Raw genomic sequence first — 18689 nt, forward strand, 5'->3', positions numbered from 1 at the left:
GGTGACCGCATGGAGGGATGGCCACCACACTTAATGGCCTACTCTCCCTCTCCATACGTCCAGTCAACTTGTGTCATCTTCTGGGCATGGAGCAGGGGGCACTGGGGATGTGTGGGGGGAGGTATTTGTGAATTTCCTGCACCGTGCAGGGGGTTGGACTAGATAGCCCTGGAGGTGCCTTCGACCTCTATGATTCTAACCTGCAGAGGGCTCATCTGAACGGGCTTTGATTTTCCCCTGTAGCATATTGTGTAATTCCCATGTTACATTCGTTGCATGTACAGCTGCATGTATGGCTGAAACTGCACATTTACCCAGGTACTGGTCCCCAGCCTCGTTTGTAAAATGAATGCAGGATGGCTCTTTCTCACCAATGGATAGGCTGGATGTTCATGCGTTCAGTGTAACACGTGAATGAAGCTAGAGTCCGCTGCTTTAATTCATAATGAGGCCCGTCCAGCTCACCGTGAGCACAGGCTGGCTTCACTAGCCCACCTGTTCGGCTGTCTTCTAGGAACAAAGAAGGAAAACTAGCAAACGCCTGGTCGGTATCAGGAGACTGCTGGTGAGCTGAATTCCCCTGCAAAGCTATGCAAGCTGGTACCCAGAATGCTTCCTCCCAATCTAGGGCTGCCAAGCCGCAGCGGGGGATCCGCAAGTCTTCACAGGATCCCTGCCTCGGGGGACAGTGATACGCGTTGCACCGCCGTCGCCAGGATGTGACGTTACGCGTCGCTCTGGCAATGGGGCTGTTTGGAGTCCTGTTGCCAGAGCGACGCGTAGCGTCACATCCTGGCGACGGCGGTGCAACGCGTATCGCTGTCCCCCGCGGCAGGGATCCTGTGAAGACGTGCGGATCCCCCGCCGCGACTTGGCAGCCCTATCCCAATCTGAGCTATCGACCGTGGTGCTTAACAGACTGGATCAACATGGAACATTCAGAATAAGATGATGACATGTCTGGAATGGCAAACGGCAGGTTAGCTGAAGCTGACAAAGCTTAGTGGATAAGCCCAGCTTCTGAGCACACCCAGCCTGAAGAGCCCAAAGCGCATCGGAGCTCAGAAGCTAAGCAGGGTCAGCCATGGTTAGTACTTGCATGGGAGACCGCCACGGAAGACCAGCGTTGCCACGGGAAGCAAGGGCCAGCAACCTTTGCTCTTCTGTGACCTTGAAAACCCCACCAGGGGCTGCCTGACAGCGCTGCTATTTGAAATGCACCCAGCGGGTGGCTTGAGAGGTCACCTTGACTTGAACACAGCTTGCTTCCTGCTAACGCGTTTGGGGGTCAGAAAGAGTGGCATAAAAGCCCAAGGGACTCGAGACGAGGCGTTAGTGGCACACCCTGACAGTGCAACTTAAATCTCATTGGAAAAGAAAAGAAAAGAAAAGATGGCACGAGCTTGTGTTAAAGGAGCTCATGGCATTCGGAGCCTGCTACAGTTTTGTTTTCGCCCAGAAGGCGTCCTTCACAGATTTTCGTGAAGCCATTTGATATAGCGGTCCCTGGTGCGGATTCCTGCCGAAAAGTGGGTCGGCCAGATGGTGAAGATCATGCAGCCGTGAAAGCAGTCTTCGATGTGGTCCAGGGTTATCTCCACCCCCGCGTCCTCCAGCCGTTTGGCGTACATGATCCCGTCGTCCCTCAGAACGTCAATCTCGCAAGTCAGGATGTACGTCTTCGGCTGGAGCCGGAGAACCTGTTTCTCAGCTAGCAACGGAGCGGCGCGGACATTGAGTAACGAAGGGATAGCCTGCAGGATTTCCACTCTCCCTGTCGTGGGGGTTACAGGTCTGTAGGTCTTTCTGAGACGAGGAGTGATGAGGGAAGTCCAGTCCACGCGGTCCCTGAAAGAACTGGCCTGGCCCACGTCCAGGGAAGTGTGATTGTTGACTACCAGGGAGTGGGCAAACTCACGGTTCCCGTTGAAATAGTCTATCCAGAACTTCACCATGACAAATCGGGGCAGGACGGGGGTGAACTCGTTCTGCTGATAGGAGGGAGTATTAAAATCAAATGCTTGAAGGACGGGGTAGACGAGAGCCTGCAGTTTAAACCTGCCAGTTTCGTTTTGATCTTGACTCATCTGTAGAAGAGAAAAATGACAATGGAAGGGTCACAATCCAGACACTGGCTGCTCCTGACCCAACCCCTGCATGTCCTCTCCCATCCTATTAGCCTGGCTACTGCTGGGCGGTTTGGGGGAAGGAGGACAGGGAAAGGGAACATTGCTCAATATGGCAATGCAAATATCACTTCTGGGTGAAGTGACATTACTGCATTGGGCAGCACTCTAGGAATTCACTTAATCTCTACGGTCAATAACACACAGATTGGGTTGATTCCTAGATCATCACCCAACATGGATATGTCACTTCTGAGTATGCACCTGGAAAGAGTACGGGTGCATCCGGCAACATTCTCTCCCATCCCCAGTTTTGCTCCTGCTGCTGTTGCTGTACTGGGTGGCGTGGGGGGGGGGAAGCTGGGGCCGCAGGGACCAGAGGTCACCCACCGTAGCGGGCAACCTGGTAAGCCTACATGTTATCCAAAAGGGGGTTGTGGTGAATTACAGTGAATTCCTCTCTACTACCTGGATAGCCCAGGCTATCTATCTGGTTGTCTGGTATTCTGCTGACTGGACTAGTGGAGACATGATAAAATTCATGGAAAACACACTGTGGAAAATAGAGAAACCAAATGGCACTAGAATGGAGACACTGAATTAGAATACCCCAAAGCCAGCGGAGCCCTAACCTGGACGGCCCAGGCTAGCCTGATCTCGTCAGATCTCAGAAGCTAAGCAGGGTCGGCCCTGGTTAATACTTGGATGGGAGACCACCAAGGAAGTCCTGGGTCACTACGCAGAGGCAGGCAATGGGAAACCACCCCTGAACGTCTCTTGCCTTGAAAACCCTTGGAGGGTTTGGGCGCAATTCGACGGCACTTTCTACCACCAACGCCAGCGTATATAGCCTAGACAGCTCACGTCCAAAAAGCACAAGACCTAAAGAGCTTCTTAATTCAGCAGGGAAGGAGCTTTCAAGAAACGTGCACGACATTCGGCAAGTCTCCAGCACGGACCCAGATTAAATGCTGGCATTACGAGATCTCTTCCCTCCATATGACTCATGGAAACGTTTGAAAAGAGCAAGAGCCCCGTAGCACCATAAAGACTAACAAAATTTGTGGCAGGGTACGAGCTTTTGTGAGTCTGAAGAAGCGAGCAGTGAATCATGAAAGCTCCTTACCCCTGCCAGAAATTCTGTCCGCCTTGAAGGTGCTACTGGACTCTTGCTCTTTTCTCTTGCTACAGACAGATGAACACGGCTCCCTATCTTGATCTATCTCCGTGGAAATGGCTGAACCTTCCTGGACAGGGTGGAGCAGGAGATCAGCTGTTTATGATATTGACGAAAGAGAGCAGCCCTGTGCCAGAGATGGGATGTGCATAGCTGACCACATAAAACACCAAGAGCCATGATAGGAGGGGTGGGGTGGGGAAGAGTTCTGCTAGCATCTGTTCTGAAAGGGCTGCAGAGGCACGCAGAAACTTTATTGGCTTCCCTGGGAAAAGCAACCCCAGAGCAACTCAAATATCGCTGCGTCTTTAAATTCAACGTCACTTCTTCCTTCTGGGAACGGCAGCCTGCAAAGGGAGCAAGAACCTCTAGCCCTGTCCAGCATTTTACAAAATCACAGTTCCCAGCTTAAGTCCACATCGATGTCCTTCCTCCAAGTAGCAAATGGCTTTTCTGCACCGGATTTCTACTCTGTATTGGGTTTTGTTGCTTCTTAACTACATCAGTTTTGCCCAAGGGTACCGTATGTAATGGAGCTGTGGTGGCTCAAGTGGTTAAGATGCTGAACAGCAGGCTGTGGAAGGTCAGTAGTTCAGCAGTTCAAGACCTGGGTGCCGCATGATGGAGTGAGCTCCCGTCTCTAGTTCCAGCTCCTGCCAACCTAGCAGTTCGAAAGCAAGAAATTGCAAGTAGATAAATAGGGACCACTTCAGTGGGAAGGTAACAGCGTTCCGTGTGCCTTGGTGTTTAGTCATGCTGGCCACATGACCACGGAAACGTCTTCGGACAGCGCTGGCTCTTCGGCTTTGAAACGGAGATGAGCACCGCAACCCTAGAGTCGGATTCGACTGGCTTTCGAGCAAGGGAAACCTTTACCTTTACCTTTACCGTATGTAAAAGAGGGGGGGAAATGATGCAGTTAAGAAGCTGAGCTGGAGACAAAAACCCGGTGTGGAAATGCCGAGAGATACACATTTATTGCGCTAAGCAGAAAGAGAGCAAGATTTTGACCTCTTGCAGAAGAAGAAGAAGAGATTGGATTTATACCCCGCCCTTCACTTCGAGTCTCAGAGCGGCTTACAAACTCCTTTCCCTTCCCCTCCCCACAACAGACACCCTGTGAGGTGGGTGGGGCTGAGAGAGCTCTGACACAAACTGCTCTTTTTCAAGGACAGCTGTGCCAGAGCTTGTGACTGACCCAAGGTCACATCAGCAGGTGCAAGTGGAGGAGTGGGGGACTCAAACCCGGTTCTCCCAGATTAGAGTCCGCGCACTTAACCACTACACCAAACTGGCTCTATTGTTAACCACTACACCAAACTTGCTGCTATTGTTAAGTTCCATGTTTTCGTTCAGAGGTCATAATGATGCTTTAAAACCTAGGTAACAACAAAGAAGGGGCTGTGGTGGCTCAAGTGGTTAAGACGCTGAACTGCAAACCAGAAGGTCGGTAGTTCAGCAGTTCGAGACCCGAGTGCCACATGACGGAGAGAGCTCCGGTCTCTGGCCCCAGCTCCTGCCAACCCAGCAGTTCGAAAGCAAGAAATTGCAAGTAGATAAAGAGGTACCGCTTCAGTAGGAAGGTAACAGTGTTCTGTGCACCTCCACATTTAGTCATGCCGGCCACATGACCACGGAAATGCCTTTGGACAGCACTGGCTCCTCAGCTTGGAAACGGAGATGAGCACCACATCCCTAGGGTCGGATTCGACTGGCTTTCGAGCAAGGGAAACCTTTACCTAACAACAAAGAATGTATTGACCAGCAAGCATGATGAGAAGTCATGGGACATCAGAGTCACATGCTAGGAGGAGGAGGAGGAGCCACGGCTATGACTTCACCAACAGAAGGTTCCAGGCCACAAACTCATACAGAGCAACGGAGGGCGGGAGCATGGGGAGGCTGGGCTTGAACAACAGAGAGGAGAGAAGAAGGCAAGAACAGCTTTTGCAGGGAGGGTGGCCTGTGTGTCTCTGAAGGAGCCTTCTGCACCACCACATCACCATTCTTTTGCTCTTCTGTCCTGCTGCTCAGATTAGAAGCCAGGTGCCCTCATTGTCCACGCGTGGGCACCAGCAGCCAGTCATTCCAAAACGGCAGCTCTGGAGAGGCTCACAACCTGGGAGGTGGGGCTCCACAGGGCCCTGAGGGTCCCAGCCTGAAGGCCCTGAGCTTAGCTGCGTTGAGGTCAGAATGAATGCACCGCTTAGGACAGGTGGACGTACACACATTCTTTCCTGTAAGCAGGAAAAGAGCTGTCACCTCTTGGCACACGGCCGCTGCCAGGTTTCCTCCTGCGCTGTCACCAGAAATTGCAACTCTGCCGGGGTCGACTGAATACTGAGCCAGGATCTCGGGCTGCATGAAGTGCCTCGCGGCATGGAGGACATCATTGAACTGCACCGGGAAATGGAAATCGGGCACGAGTCGGTACCTGCAAAGAGAAGAGCCGGTTCCGTTATAGAGCAATAGAGAGGTCTAGCTTCCGCCCGCAACTCCTAGTGCACAAATACAACCTGGAAAGTTGGGGTTCCTATGTTCATCGTGCCTTTGTACAACAGCAGTTCTGGGACTTGGAGGAAATCCTTTCCTCGAGGCTCCTGAGCTCAGTTATGAGTGAGCTGTGCTCACCAAGACTCCTGCGGTTTCTTTGAAATGTGTCAAGGGATCTCCGGTGCGATGATCGACGCCAGCAACCAAGCGTTCCCACCACTAGTATGAGAGGTCCTCTGCCACATGTTGCTCAGTCACAAGAGAGTGCTGGGCCCATTCTAGACTGTATTCTCACTTTGCAAGGAGGCAGAGGCAGTTTGGTGTAGTGGTTAAGTGTGCAGACTCTAATCTGGGAGAAGAGGAAGAAGAGAAGAGGGTTTGATTCCCCACTCCTCCACTTGCAGCCGCCGGATGGACCTTGGGCAAGCCCCATAGTTCTGACAAGAGCTGTCCTTGAAAAAGAGCAGTTTCTGTCAAGAGCTCTCTCAGCCCCACCTCCCTCACAGGGTGTCTGTTGTGGGGAGGGGAAGGGGAAGGAGTTTGTAAGGCATGCTGAGACTCCGAGTGAAGGGAAGGGTATAAATCCAATCTTCTCTTGACTGACAAAATTTGTGATGGGGTATGCGTTTTGTGGGTCACCTTGTATCTGAGGGCGTGAGCAGTGGCTCACGAAAGCTCCACCCCTGCCACAGATTTTGTTAGTCTTGAAGGTGCTCCTGGACTCTTGCTCTTTTCTACTGATGCAGGCAGACAGACAGACAGACAGACGCGGTTAACCATCTTGATCCATCTCCCCCACCCAGACCCCATCCAACTCCCGCCTCCCCTTTCTTCCAATCACTCTGCTTAGGGCTCTTTAGCTTGGAGAAACGACGACTGAGGGGTGACACCATCGAGGTCTATAAGATTATGCATGGGATAGAGCAGGTGGGTTGCCACCCTCCAGGGGTCACCTGGAGACCTCTTGCTGTTACAACTGATCTACAGATGGCCAAGTTCAGTTCCCCTGTAGAAAATGGCTGCTTTGGAGGGTGGACTCTCCTGCAAAGATCCCTCCCCTCCCCAAACCCTCTTCCCAGGCTCCACCCCGAAAATCTCCAGGTATTTCCCAACCCACAGCTGGCAGCCCTAAGTTGTAAAGGTCTGGGACTCTGTGTACATGGACCATGGCCTGGTTTTCAGAAGGCAGTAGAATGGAATGCCCCTCTTAGGAATCCAGGAAAATAATTCCAGTTTTGAAGAGGTTAGAGGAAGAGGAACAGAAGGAAGAGGAGGAGGAAGAGGAGAAGTTGGTTTTATACTCCACTCTTCACTACCCGAAGGAGTCTCGGAGTGGCTTACAATTGCCTTCCCTTCCTCTCCCCACCACAGACTCTGCACAGAGAGGCGGAATGGAGCACCCCCCGCCCCTCCCCGGCTCTTGAATGGAGCAGTTGCAGAGCAGGAGGAGGAGGAGGAGGAGGACCCAGCTGGCTGCATGTGGAGGAGTGGAAAATCTAACCCAGTTCTCCAGATTAGAGCCCACCGTTCTTAACCACTACACCGAGCTAGCTCTCAAGCTTAATGCCAAGAGAAAGCTAGCAGAGCAGGGAAGAAACGTCTACCTCTTTCCTGCTCTGCTAGTTTTCTGCTTGTGGGGTTTTTTAATGGAGGGAAACTTTCCAGAAATGCAAACCTCCATGATCCTTCTTCCACAGTCAGTATTTTGTGATCTTTCCTACCACCCTCAGCTTCCTACAGCCTTATCCTTGCGCCATTCTCCTCCCTGTCTACGTCGGGCCTCTGTCGTGACCCAGAATCCTTTGCAACATGCTGGGGCTCCATGGCAGACAGCGGATGGGGAAAAGTTCCTCAGAAGTGGAACATCTGGAAATTGCTCTCACAGAGAGAAGGGCCTTCTCAACAATATTTAAGAAAGGGGGGGGGGCAAAGCATTTCTCAATGTAACAACCTTGTACTGTATAGAGATTCATTGAAGGCATTTTAAAAGCTGTCCCTCTCGCAACACGACTCTTGCTGTTGTGTTAAGTCTGCAGTATTTCCAGCCAGGGCTCTTTTTGTAGCAGGAACTCCTTTGCATCTTAGGCGACACGCCCCTCATGTAGCCAATCCTCCAAGAGCTTACAGAGCAATTCTTACAGGGGCTACTGTAAGCTCTTGGAGGATTGGCTACATGAGGGGTGTGTCGCCTAAGATGCAAAGGAGTTCCTGAGAGCTACTGTAATCTTGGCTCGCTGGTGCCTTGAAGGCGCCTTAAGAACATAAGAACATAACAGATGCCAATGTGGGATCAGGCCAAAGGCCCATCCAGTCCAACACTCTGTATCACACAGTGGCCAGAAATACCAATGCCATCAGGAGGTCCACCAGTGGGGCCAGGACATTAGAAGCCCTCCCACTGTTGACCCTCCCAAGCACCAAGATGACAGAGCATCACTTGCCCCAGAGCCCCTATCTATACCTTGTGGCTAATAGCCACTGATGGACCTCTGCTCCATATGCTTATCTAATTCCCTTTTGAAGCCGTCCATGCTTGTAGCCGCCACCACTTCCTGTGGCAGTGAATTCCAAGTGTTAATCACTCTTTGGGTGAAGAAGTACTTCCTTTTATCCGTTCTAACCCGACCGCTCAGCAATTTCATTGAGTGCCCACGAGTTCTTGTATTGTGAGAAAGGGAGAAAAGTACCTCTTTCTCTACCTGCTCTTTCCCATGCCTTCTGTCTTGTAGTACTTTTATGCTTACCAGAAAAGTACAAGAACCCTTAAGTAGGTCCTGGAACGATCAATCAGAACAAGGAAGGAAGAAAATCCCACAAAGTTATGCAAAAGTCTGATCTCATAGATCAAACAACATTCCTGAGTAGAAGGGCTAGGCGATAGGTAAGGAATGTGAGGATTTTCAGTTCAGGAGAGACTAAGGCAGGATAAAGCAGAAGTTCATAAAAGTGTGCACGGTGTGAAGGAAGTAGATACAACGAACTTTTTCTTCCCCTCTTTGTAATGCTAGAACTTGGGGTCCTTCTACAAAGTGGGTGGGCCATAGACTCCCAAACCGACAAAGCGAAGTCCTTCTTTACAAAACAATGTGAGCCAGTTTGGTGTAGTGGTTAAGTGCGCGGACTCTAATCTGGGAGACCCGGGTTTGATTCCCTACTCCTCCACTTGCACCAGGCTGGATGACCTTGGGCAAGTCGTAGTTCTGATAAGAGCTGTCCTTGAAAAAGAGCAGTTTCTGTCAGAGCTCTCTCACCCCCACCTACCTCACAGGGTGTCTGTTGTGGGGAGGGGAAGGGAAAGGAGTTTGTAAACCGCTCTGAGACACCTTTGGGTAGTGAAGGGCGGGGTATAAATCCAATCTCTTCTCTTCTTCTTCTTCTTAACTTGTGGAATTCACTGCCACAAGTTGCAGCAATGGAATTTATTGCAAGGCCTCCTATCTCAGAGGGTTTGAAAAGGAGATTAGATTCCTTAATGGAGGATGGGGTTCATCGATTAGGCCAAGATGGTCGAATGGAATCTCCATGTCAGAGGCAGTTACCGCTTCGGCAGTTAAACAACCCCTCCTCCCTTTGTAGTCTCCTCACAGATCAGACAAGCTAGAAAGGGAAAGCGGCAAGCACAGGTGGTCACCTCTGGCGCCTACTTAAAGTCCCTTCTGCGTACTGTTAATGCTCTCCAACCCAACCCAAACAAGGATAACTGCTGAGTCATCTGACATCCCGAAACCTGTAGCGGAACACTTCAGTCTACCAGGAGGGCGATCTTTAAAATGTCTGTTATTCTGACACGGAACCACTAGATGGCATCCGTTGCATTTAGCCTGACAAAGCTGGAAATGTCTCGGGCTCACAGCCGCACTTCTCAACTGAGCTCCTGGAGACAAAGGGATGACCTTGGATTGTTGCTTCCTTAAGAATTTGCTGCGGCTGCCAAAAAGGCACTCAGAATGATACTTCTTAACCACACAACCTGGGTTGCATTCCAACACATGTGCCCATCAAAGAATCACAGAGTTGGAAGGGGCCCTACAGGCCATCTAGTCCAACCCCCCTGCTCAGTGCAGGATCAGCCTAGAGCAGTGATGGCGAACCTTTTAGAGACCGAGTGCCCAAACTGCGACCCAAAACCCACTTATTTATTGCAAAGTGCCAACACGGCAATTTAACCTGAATACTGAGATTTTACTTTAGAAAAAACAACTTATACATCGATCCAAACAAAGTAAGGAAAGCAATCCCAAATGCTTTCATTTACTTAAAATTATTTGGCAGAGAATTCAACACTTTAATGATGGTCTGGGCCTGGCTGGGGCGATGGCACGCGTGCCCACAGAGAGGGCTCTGAGTGCCACCTCTGGCACCTGTGCCATAGGTTCGCCACCACTGGCCTAGAGTATCCCTGAGAAGGGTTTGTCCAGCCGCTGCTTCAAGACTGCTAGGTGAGGGGGAGCTCACCACCTCCCTAGGCAGCTGATTCCCCTCTTGCACAACTCCCACTGTCAAAAAGATTTTCCCTAATATCCAGTTGGTACCTTCCCACCCTTAATTTAAACCCATTATTGCGAGCCCTGTCCTCAGCCGAATGACGTCCATGTCATACATCTGATAAAGTGAGCTAACTCACACAAGCTTATGCTGTAATAAATTTTGTTAAGTCTTTTACGTCCTCTTGCGTTGGGCTACAGCAGATTAACAAGGCTTGGGCCTGTCCAGAAAGTGTGTTAGGGTTTCATTACGTACTCAGTTTCCTCTGGAATGTCCTCATCAATTGCGTCTACCTTCAAATTAAGACACTTGCCGAGAAGCATGCCTGGTCTACCCCTTCTTCCGACAGCAGAACATGGCGGTGTCCTGGCTAACATCTTAGTGCAATGTCTTCTCCTTCCCATGTAGCAGAGAAATAAGAATGTGCTGTTGTCCAGCTAAAACATGGGCAGAGAACGAGAGCCCACACGCCAAGAAACAAGGTGCACTCAACCACTCTGTACATCTGAAGCCTCTATGAACAAGCCAACCAAAAGTCCACCTAAGACAGTTTGGTGTAGTGGTGAATAGTGGTGGACTCTAATCTGGAGAACCGGGTTTGATTCCCCACTCCTCCTCCACATGAAGCCAGCTGGGTGACCTTGGGCCAGTCAAAGATCTCTCTGAACTCTCTCAGCCCCACCTGCCTCTGTTATGGGGAGAGGCAAGGAAGGTGATTGAAAGCCACTCAGAGACTCCTTCTGATAATGAAAAGCGGAGTATCCACTGGCTGTGGATGGCTGTTCACAGTCTCTGGCCAAGAGGATTTTCTCAGCCCTATTGACCGAGGTCCTTTTAACTAGTGATGCAGGGGATGGGGCCATGGCTCAGTGATAGAGGAGGAGTGACTGACCTTTATTGGGGGACCTGGAGGATATTCAGAGAGGTGACTGAATAAAACCTGCCACCGCCTCCCACCTCTCGTATTCCTTGGAGGTCTCCCATCCGAATACTTTCCAGGGCCGGCCCTGCTTAGCTTCTGAGATCTGATGAGGTGAGGTCAGGCTTGCCTGGGCTATCCAGGTCAGGGCGAGAGCAACTAGTTTATGAAGGGCTGCCCCCCTGCCATTGCCCATGGAGACTGTTTCACATTCTTCTGTCCCCATGTGCCATCACCTGGACGCATGGCTGCTAATCGTCAAGGGGCCTCCTGAAGCTACCTACTTATAAAAGGTAGCCACTGTGAAACTGTGTGGTGTAGTGGACAAGAACGGCAGTGGCAGACTAGGGCCCTTGGCAACCCAAGTCGAATCTCCCCCTTCTGCCATGGAAGCTCGCTGGGTGACCTTGGGCCTGTCACAAACTCTCAGCCTGACCTACCTCACAGGGCTGTTATTGCACGGAAACAGAGGAGGGCAGAACGATGTTCTAAAAGCCGCTCTGAGTCCCAACTAAGGAGGGGGAAGCGGAATATAAATAAATAAATGCAAATGCAACAGAGAGGCCGATTCTGTATCTAGCACTTGCTCCACATTTTCTCAACTGGGAGGAAAAAGTGCCGCTCAAAACCACATTCAGTTCAGATACTTTGGGGCAACGCCATACTGACCGCAAAGTCACCCTTGAATGGCCATAAAGCTATGCAGAAGGTACCATAAAACCTGATGATCAAAGAAAGCGAAAGTGGCATGGAGTGTGGAGGGTGCCATAAAACCTGATGAGTAAAGAAAGTGAAAGTGGCATGCAATGCAGAGGGGAATTTCTGTTCCAAGGCAGGTTTCGTAAAACAACGGAGGGAAAAGCCAAGGCAGAATCAGCCAAAGACGGCACATGCCGCAAGAACAAGCATGAAAACCAGGGAGAAGTTGACAGGATAGAGGTTACGACTTCTCTCGCACAGACGAATCAGCAGAACTGGCAGAGGTGTTTGCTCAGACAAGAGGGGAAGAAGCGAAAGAACCCCTGAATGTGGCAAGAGCCTCTCATCTGTGTGCTTTGTTGGCAAGTTTATAGCAAAAAGGATGGATCGATGGAAGAGTCTGTAATGCCTTAACTGTTAGCCGAGAAACACAACCACACAGGAAGATTTAATGTCATCAGCTGCTCTCCCCAAACCCCCACTTTTCAATCGTTTCTGGCAGCTCTCTGCAGACCCATGTTTAAAAATATTAATGTTCAAAAACAATAACAAGAGGTTGAGCTTGGGCAGGTAATGACTGAAATAAAAGGAACACAACGTGATCCTCAAAGGGACAAAATCCGGCAACTGCTTTCCCTTGTGGGATTTCTGCAAGGAGTGGATTCATGCCTCATTACAGGCAGCTGTTTTTGTCAATGGGTCCCAGTGGGAACGCTCTGGAGCTAAAATGGGGAAGGGGGAAGATGCAAGATGAAGAGGAATGAGAAGGCAAGTAATCAGATGACTGGCTGGGGTGTTGCAGAAGAGGCATTTATGCGGGAGAGCATGAAGTAGCTTCAGATCCTCTTTCTACTTCCACTCTTCCTTCTTAACTACTTTGCTTCTATAAATTTTGCATGACAGTTCCATATAACTCGTCTCAGCTGCACATGCAAAATGGATGAGTGGGCGGAGGAGAAAGTCCTGGCTCAGTGGCAGAGGTCTACTTGGCACACAGAAGGCCTCTGGTTCCATCCCCAGCATCTTCAGTTGGAAAAAAAATCGTAGGAGGTGATGTGAAAGACCACTGCCTGAAACTCGGGACAGCTGCTGCCAGTTGTATGTAACAGAAGTATAACAACATAAGAGAAGCCGTGTTGGATCAGGCCAATGGCCCACCCAGTCCAACACTCTGTGTCACACAGTGCCCCAAATCCAGGTGCCATCAGGAGGTCCAGCAGTGGGGCCAGAATTCCAGAACCCACCCACTATTGTCCCCCAAGCACCAAGAATACACAACATCACTGCCCCAGACAGAGCGTTCCATCTATACCTTGTGGCTAATAGTCACAGATGGACCTCCACTCCATCCATATGTTTATCCAGTCCCCTGTTGAAGCTGTCTAAGTTTGTAGTGGCCACTACTTCCTGCAGCAGTGAATTCCATGTCTTAATTACTCTTTGGGTGAAGAAGTACTTCCTTTTTTCTGTTCTATATAATAGCATCTTTGATACAACGTGTGTTCAAGCTGTCCTATTAGAAATTTTGAAGTCATGGGGTGGAGAGGAACAGAAGATTTGGAAGAAATGGAAATATGTGCAATACCTACTATGTTATCAAACCTAAATTTAATACACAGCTTTAAGAATGTAACAGAACAGGAGGGGCTGTGGCTCAGTGGTAGAGCATCTAGCTTGGCATGCAGAAGGTCCCAGGTTCAATCCCCGGCATCTCCGGCTAAAAGGATCATGAAGGAGCCGATGTGCACAAACCACTGGAGAGCCACTGCTGGTCTGAGCAAATGAAACTGGCTTTCATTAATCAAGGGTCTGATTCAGTACAGGCAGATTTATGTGCTCACGATGCACAGTTAACAACAGCATATAGAACTGTACTGTTTAGCATATTTGTGGAATTAAAAATATAAGAACCTTAATTTTCCACAATACTGCAAATATTCCCAATTATCAAAAAGAGGCGGAGCTATTACCTGCTACACCCTCAGCCACCGTAGGTTTTTTCCTCCACTTGAGAAGGGTCTGTGTCCTCCATTCCTACCCACTTCTACACTGCTTGGCTTGCCACTGCAAGCCCTCCCCCCCGGTTGCATTTAGACATAATATGGGATTCCTGGCAGCCTTCAACCCCCTCTTCTTTAAAAGGCTTCCCCCTTTCCTTTTTCCCAGCACTGCTGTATCACTGCAGCATGGCTAGGCACAGGAACTTTTAAAAAGGCCTTTAAGTGGCTGGGGGGGGGGCATGTGGACCTTAGCTCTGTCCCCCCTACACCCCATGATGACTACAGAGGAGTGCCCGGATAGAGGCATACAGTCCTGGTCACTGATATCTCCAAAAGGACATTGCAGAGCTGGGAACAGTACAGAGGAGGGCAACCAAGTTGATTGGGGGGTTGGAGGACCTTCCCTACAGGGGAAGCCTGAAGAGTCTGGGAGTTTTCAGTTTAGAAAAGAGACGACTAAGGGGGGACATGATCAATCTTCCCTCTAAGCTGTGGAGTCTTGTGAGCAAAAATTCTACTTTGTGAGCTACTGGCATTAAAGTTGTGAGTGAGCGATTTGCCTGCTGCATAAATTAGCTTGCTCTGGAGCCATGTTTCCTGAGCTAAGACAAAAATGTTTGAGCCAGAGGCTAAAAAACTGTGAGCTAGCTCACACTAACTCAGCTTAGAGGGAACAGTGGACATGATAGAGGTTTACAAAATTATGCATGGGAGTGGAGAGAGTCGACAAAGGGAAACTCTTCTCCCTCTCCCGACTGCTAGGACTCGAGGGCATCCAATGAAACTGAGGGGCAGTAGGTTCAAAACAGACAAAAGGAAATGCTACTTTACACAGAAAGTGATTAAAATGTGGAATTCGCTGCCAGAGGATGTAGTGATGGTCACAGGAATAACCATCTTAAAAGGGGATTAGATAGATTCATGGAGGATGAGTCTATCAGTGGCTACTAGCCGTGGTGACTGAGGGGAACCTCCACATTCAGAGGCACTGATCGTCTGAATCTCAGGGCCAGGAAGGAACATGAAAGGAAGGCCTCGGCCTCTGTGCCCTGCTGTTGGCCCTCCAGAGGAATTGGTTGGCCACTGTGTGAGACAGGAGGCTGGACTAGATGGACCAGCAGGGCTCTTCTGATGTTCTTATGCTTCACCCACAGGTACCTTGCAGTCTCCTTGCACTTCAGATCTATTTATTTTCTCCAGAGTAAAAAAAAAAGGGGGGGGGGGGACAAAGCAGGAACCAGATGAGTTGTGCCCAGATGGGGCATGACACCATCTGGATGTTGCCTTTTTCTACTGGGACTTCCTGCTCTCCATGCAGAGGGGAAAATAATCTCTTTGCAGAAGCATCCCTATGTATGTATAACCATTAACCAACTTTGCAGCACGCACATTTTAAAAGCACTACTCCCTAGCATCTGAAACATACATCTTCCCATGTCTATTTATCTAAAAGCTACAATAGATTCCGTGACGGGAAAAAACTATTTCCGCGAGAGGGAGCATTTCTGCAGATCTACAGACAGACGCTGCCCTGACCCGGATAGCGCAGACTAGCCCGATCTTCTCAGATCCTGGAAGCTAAGCAGGGTTGGCCCTGGTTGCTATTTCGATGGGAGATCTCAAAGGAATATGGGGGTCACCATAAGTCAGCTGTGACTTGATGGCGCTTTCCACCACCACCAGAGAAAGATGCTGGTGTTCTGGTCCAGCACACCCCACCACACGGGCTGACACAGGAAACCGCCTTACACCAATTGGTCCATCTGCCTCATTATTCCCTTCTAATCGGCAGCCACTCCACAAATCTCCCGGAGGGGCTTCCCCTCTGGTGCCTACCACTAGAGACCTGTTAGCGGGAGATCAGATCTGAAATGATAGGCATGCAAGGCAGGCACTCCACAATTCCATGTGCACTCCTATACCTACAAAAGATGAGACCTGTCATTCACAGTTTCAGAACTGGCAATCCAGAGCAATGCTTCCTCTAAACTGCGGAGTCTTGTGAGCAGAAATTCTACTTTGTGAGCGACTGGCCTTAAAGTTGTCAGCGAGCCATTTGGCCACTGCACAAATCAGTTTGCTCCGGAGCCGTCCTTCCTGAGCGAAGGCAAAAATGTGTGAGCTGGAGGCTAAAAGACTGTGAGCTGGCTCACACTAACTCAGCCTAGAGGGAACACTGATCCAGAGGTCTGTGGGGTAAAACAGTATGTATCTTTCTTCAGCAGCTTAAATCCCATATGGGATCTATTAATTTACTTACTTACTTCATTTGGACCTTTTCATTTGGACCGCTTTCTCCCCAGAGGGGACCCAAGGTGTCTTACATCATTTTCCTCTCTTCCATTTTATCCTCACAACAACCCTGTGAGGTAGGTTATGCTGAGAGTGTGACTTGCCCCAGGTCACCCAGTGAGCATCCATGGCACTTGTGGGTCCTCGAATCTGGGTGTGACGTCCTCCTTATTGGAGAGACTGTTTTTCCTTTAAAACACACTATGTTCGCATAAACCTGGTAGATTACTGCTGCCACCAGGAATTAAAAATTCCAAATCTCTCTATTATGGTAGAATGACCCTTTTTCTGGGCACTTCAGAGGACTCTGTGGCCCTGAGGAAGGACTGTTCTGACTGTTGGGATATGTTTAAACAAATAATGATTTATTTATAAAATAATAAAATAGGTTTCTGGGTATTTTGAACTGTTGTTGAAGAAAGGAAGTTATAAATATTACGGATAAAGTTGGTCGTCACACACTGCCTCTCAAAACACCAAAACTCAACTTTGACAGCCTTAGCCACTCAGGCTAAACTCTTCCTCTCTTAGCCACACAGGCTAAACCGTTTGTCTTAGCCACATAGGATAGACTCAAACTGCTTCTTCTGCCATACAGACTAAAAACTCAAAACTCTCCACACTCATCTCTTTCAAACCCAGAATCTCCTCCCACTCTCTCAGTCATCAGCCAATTACATCACACTCATCTCCGTCTCTCACTCTCCTTACATTACTGCAGTCAAACTAAACATTTAAAGAGACATACACACCAAAACATGAAATCATTACACTTGGTTTCCAAAATACTAGTCCGATAGTCTTAACCACTACATCACACTGGCTCTCTTCTCCGCTGTGGCTCCCATTTATGGGAATGTTACCACCATACGGGTGATCCCCCCCCCCCGGCTTAAAGACAATGTAAGCATGAACACATGCGTAAGCATTCCACTACTTTAAGTCATTCATATTTAGGAACACTGCCATTGTGTACCTCCTAACCACAAAGCTGTTCAACAATGAAGACAAAAATCAAAACCGACACCCTGCTTACTTTCTCATTCATACAATCTACTCACTCAATGGAGACGACCACGGCATCCAGAGACTTGGCCATTACCGAGCAGAGATTGTTATAAAAGCTTCCTCCTGGAATTAGAAGAAGACCCACGGACAGTGAGTGAGAAAGAAGCCGGCATGTTTTAAAGACGCATGATGCATAGAGTCAGTGGTGGTGGTGGGGAGGCTCAAGAAGAGTCGGGTTTTTTTATACCCTGCTTTTCTCTACCCTAAGGAGTCTCAAAGCAGCTTACAATCTCCTTCCCTTCCTCTCCCCGCAACAGACATCCTGTGAGGTAGGTGGGGCTGAGACAGCTATGAGAGAACTGTGACTGGCCCAAGGTCACCCAATTGGCTTCATGTGGAGGAGTGGGGAATCAAACCTGTTCTCCAGATTAGAGTCTGCCGCTCTTAACCACTACACCACGCTTGCTCTCAGCCATAAGAACACAAGACGAGCCCTGCTGGATCGGACCAGTAGTCTATCTAGGCAAGCATTAGGTCTCACACACTGGCCTGCCAGTTCCTCTGGAGGTCCAACAACGCTTTCTCCTGATGTTGCCTCCTGGCACTGGGATTCAGAGCTTTACGGCCGCTGAACATGGAGATTCCTTCCCTTTAATCACTATGGCTCATACCTATCTGCAATGAATCTGTCTAATCCCCTTTAAAGCTGTCTAAGGCTGTGGCCATTACATCATCCTCTGGCTGCAGATTCCACATTTTAATCACTCGTTGTGTAAAGAAGTCCCCTCTCAATCCCCAAATTCATGCCACAGCCCTCACATATATGAGAATCTAAATTTCAGCAGGGAAGTTCTGGGGTACATCTGCTCAACAGGACCTGCAGCCTGCAGAAGTGACCCCATAAACAGTCTAACAGGAGAGCCAGTTTGGTGTAGTAGTTAAGAGCATGTTCTCTAATCTGGGAGAACCAGGTTTGATTCCCCACTCCTCCACATGCAGCTGCTGGTGTGACCTTGGGTCAGTCACAAGTTCTCTTAGAGATATTCTCTCAAGAGCAGTCCTCAAAAGGGCTCTCTCAGCCCCACCCACCTCACAGGGTGTCTGTTGTGGGGAGGGGAAGGGAAAGGCTATTGTAAGCCGCTCTGAGACTCCGAGTGAAGGGCGGGGTATAAATCCAGTCTCCTCTTCTTCTACTTTGATCCTCAAAACAAAGGATGGCTGAGAGGATAAAATGGAGGGTGGTAGGCAGGGGTCATTTCCTTCAGGAGCACACAGGAGTGGAGCTCCGGCAGTAAACAGCCCAGGGGGCGGGCACATGCAACAAGCCCCACCCCCTGCTCCCAGCAGCCCGCAGTCAGAGCAAGAAGCAGCCAGGTAAGTTGCAGAGCCCCACCCCCGGTCCAAAACAGTCCAGTGGCACCTTTAAGACCAAGTTTTATTCAGGTGCAAGCTCTCCCTCCTCTGCGAGGACAGATCTGCATGTCCCCCCC

At 49.6% G+C, this 18689-nt stretch overlaps 1 protein-coding gene across 1 annotated transcript in view; it reads right to left on the minus strand.

The window, feature by feature from the left end:
- Positions 1-1042: 1042 nt before the first annotated feature.
- The window catches only part of NCEH1 (neutral cholesterol ester hydrolase 1), a 49850-nt gene continuing 32203 nt past the window's right edge, over positions 1043-18689 (minus strand). Inside the window, exons 3-5 of the mRNA XM_015415258.1 lie at positions 17253-17322; positions 5566-5737; positions 1043-2087 (exon numbers count right to left, since the gene is read on the minus strand). Of these exons, the coding sequence (XP_015270744.1) occupies positions 1470-2087; positions 5566-5737; positions 17253-17322 (860 nt within the window). The 3' untranslated portion in view covers positions 1043-1469. The remainder of the gene's footprint in view (positions 2088-5565; positions 5738-17252; positions 17323-18689) is intronic.

The sequence above is a fragment of the Gekko japonicus genome, unplaced genomic scaffold, assembly GCF_001447785.1.
Source record: "Gekko japonicus isolate JY-2015 unplaced genomic scaffold, Gekko_japonicus_V1.1 scaffold320, whole genome shotgun sequence".
NCBI lineage: Eukaryota > Metazoa > Chordata > Lepidosauria > Squamata > Gekkonidae > Gekko > Gekko japonicus.